This window comes from Corylus avellana, chromosome ca9, assembly GCF_901000735.1.
Source record: "Corylus avellana chromosome ca9, CavTom2PMs-1.0".
Taxonomy (NCBI): domain Eukaryota; kingdom Viridiplantae; phylum Streptophyta; class Magnoliopsida; order Fagales; family Betulaceae; genus Corylus; species Corylus avellana.
In genome coordinates this window covers 3,328,546-3,329,841 of record NC_081549.1, presented here as the reverse complement: position 1 = coordinate 3,329,841, position 1,296 = coordinate 3,328,546, and the positions used below count along the sequence as shown (strand labels likewise).

Genomic DNA, 1,296 nt, shown 5'->3' with positions numbered 1-1,296 from the left:
TATACAAAGGCAAATTGATCCAGCTGCCAATAAAAACATTAGGGTTCCCTAAGAAAGGTGCTTCAGTGTATCCCCTGATGTGGAAGTTTTTTCTCAAAGGAGCAACATCTTTTTGACTCGTTATAAAATCAAGAGCGGATGTTATGTACTCATTGGTAACTCTCTCAATTGCTTCCCTCAGTTTTCCAGCAGCATAACTCAGTGGCTTGGACAAGAGGTCAGCATAAAGACACGGCGATGTCACGGCAGTGAAGATTACATTCCCAAAGTATCCTTGAGGGAGGGGTGGTTTGAACCGATTGCGGCAGTCGGTTGAGAAGCTAACTCTTGTTGGTTGACAATCATCATTTGCACGTGCCTTGCATGCACACCTCCAAATGTGGCCAGCGACAACTTCGTATCTAGAATAAGGTCGTGCCAACACCATGTTTTGATTGGCTTTTTTCTGCAGTACCTCAATTTGCTCTTTGGTGACTTTGAGTAAGACAGCACTAGTTTCCTTCTCTTGTTCTGCTTTAGTGTCAGAGCAACCTATTAAGAGTGGTGGTTTTGTAAACGATATATGTTCAAAACGTGGACGCACAGGCGGTACTTCATGTGATCGTAACATAGTTCGATCATGAAATGGCATCTCATCACACCCCAGATCCTCTCCACGAGCCAACTTAGCCCATGCGTTGGTGAAGTTCAGTGTAGCCCATCCATCAACCACAATGTGGGATATGGCTATTCCAACACAAAGGCCACCACAAGGAAATCTTGTTAGTTGCACCAACAACAAGGGCCGCTCCTCAATTGAAGTAGAACTGTAATCAACTCTAGGGAAAAGATGTTGGATTATCCCGTTTGGTGTAAAATCACCAAATTCGTCCAGATTTGATTCAGAGTAAGCTTCCGTCAGTTGCGCTCCCATGGCGTTGCAATGAAGTTGCAGTCGGCCTCCTTCGATCCAGTGGAGTCGGCCAGCAAGTGGATAGTAGTGAACCAATGCACGGCCTAGGGAGTTCTTCATTGTCTCAATTGAAAATGGTTTAATGGTGTTGTTGTTGGGTTTGTAAATGAAGATGAGAGGTGCATGAGTCCACTGCATTACTTGGTCGCACTCAGATAACAACAAAAGGCCATTTGGGGTTGGCTCGTTTGGAACGATCATGCAAGTAGACTTGAAGGTTATCATTTTTGGTTCAGATTACTTTAGCATATGGATAAAATATACATATAATATATAGGCCAACCACACATAAAAGGAAAAAAAAAAAAAAAAGGCATTTATAAAATTATTATTCATGGTCCTTC

General features: G+C 42.8%; 1 protein-coding gene across 1 annotated transcript in view; it reads right to left on the bottom strand.

Moving 5' to 3' along the window:
• The window catches only part of LOC132191722 (hydroxycinnamoyl-CoA:piscidic acid hydroxycinnamoyltransferase-like), a 1,494-nt gene extending 301 nt beyond the window's left edge, over positions 1–1,193 (bottom strand). Inside the window, exon 1 of the mRNA XM_059606815.1 lies at positions 6–1,193. Coding sequence (XP_059462798.1) covers positions 6–1,177 — 1,172 coding nt within the window. The 5' untranslated portion in view covers positions 1,178–1,193. The remainder of the gene's footprint in view (positions 1–5) is intronic.
• Between the last annotated feature and the right edge of the window lie 103 nt (positions 1,194–1,296).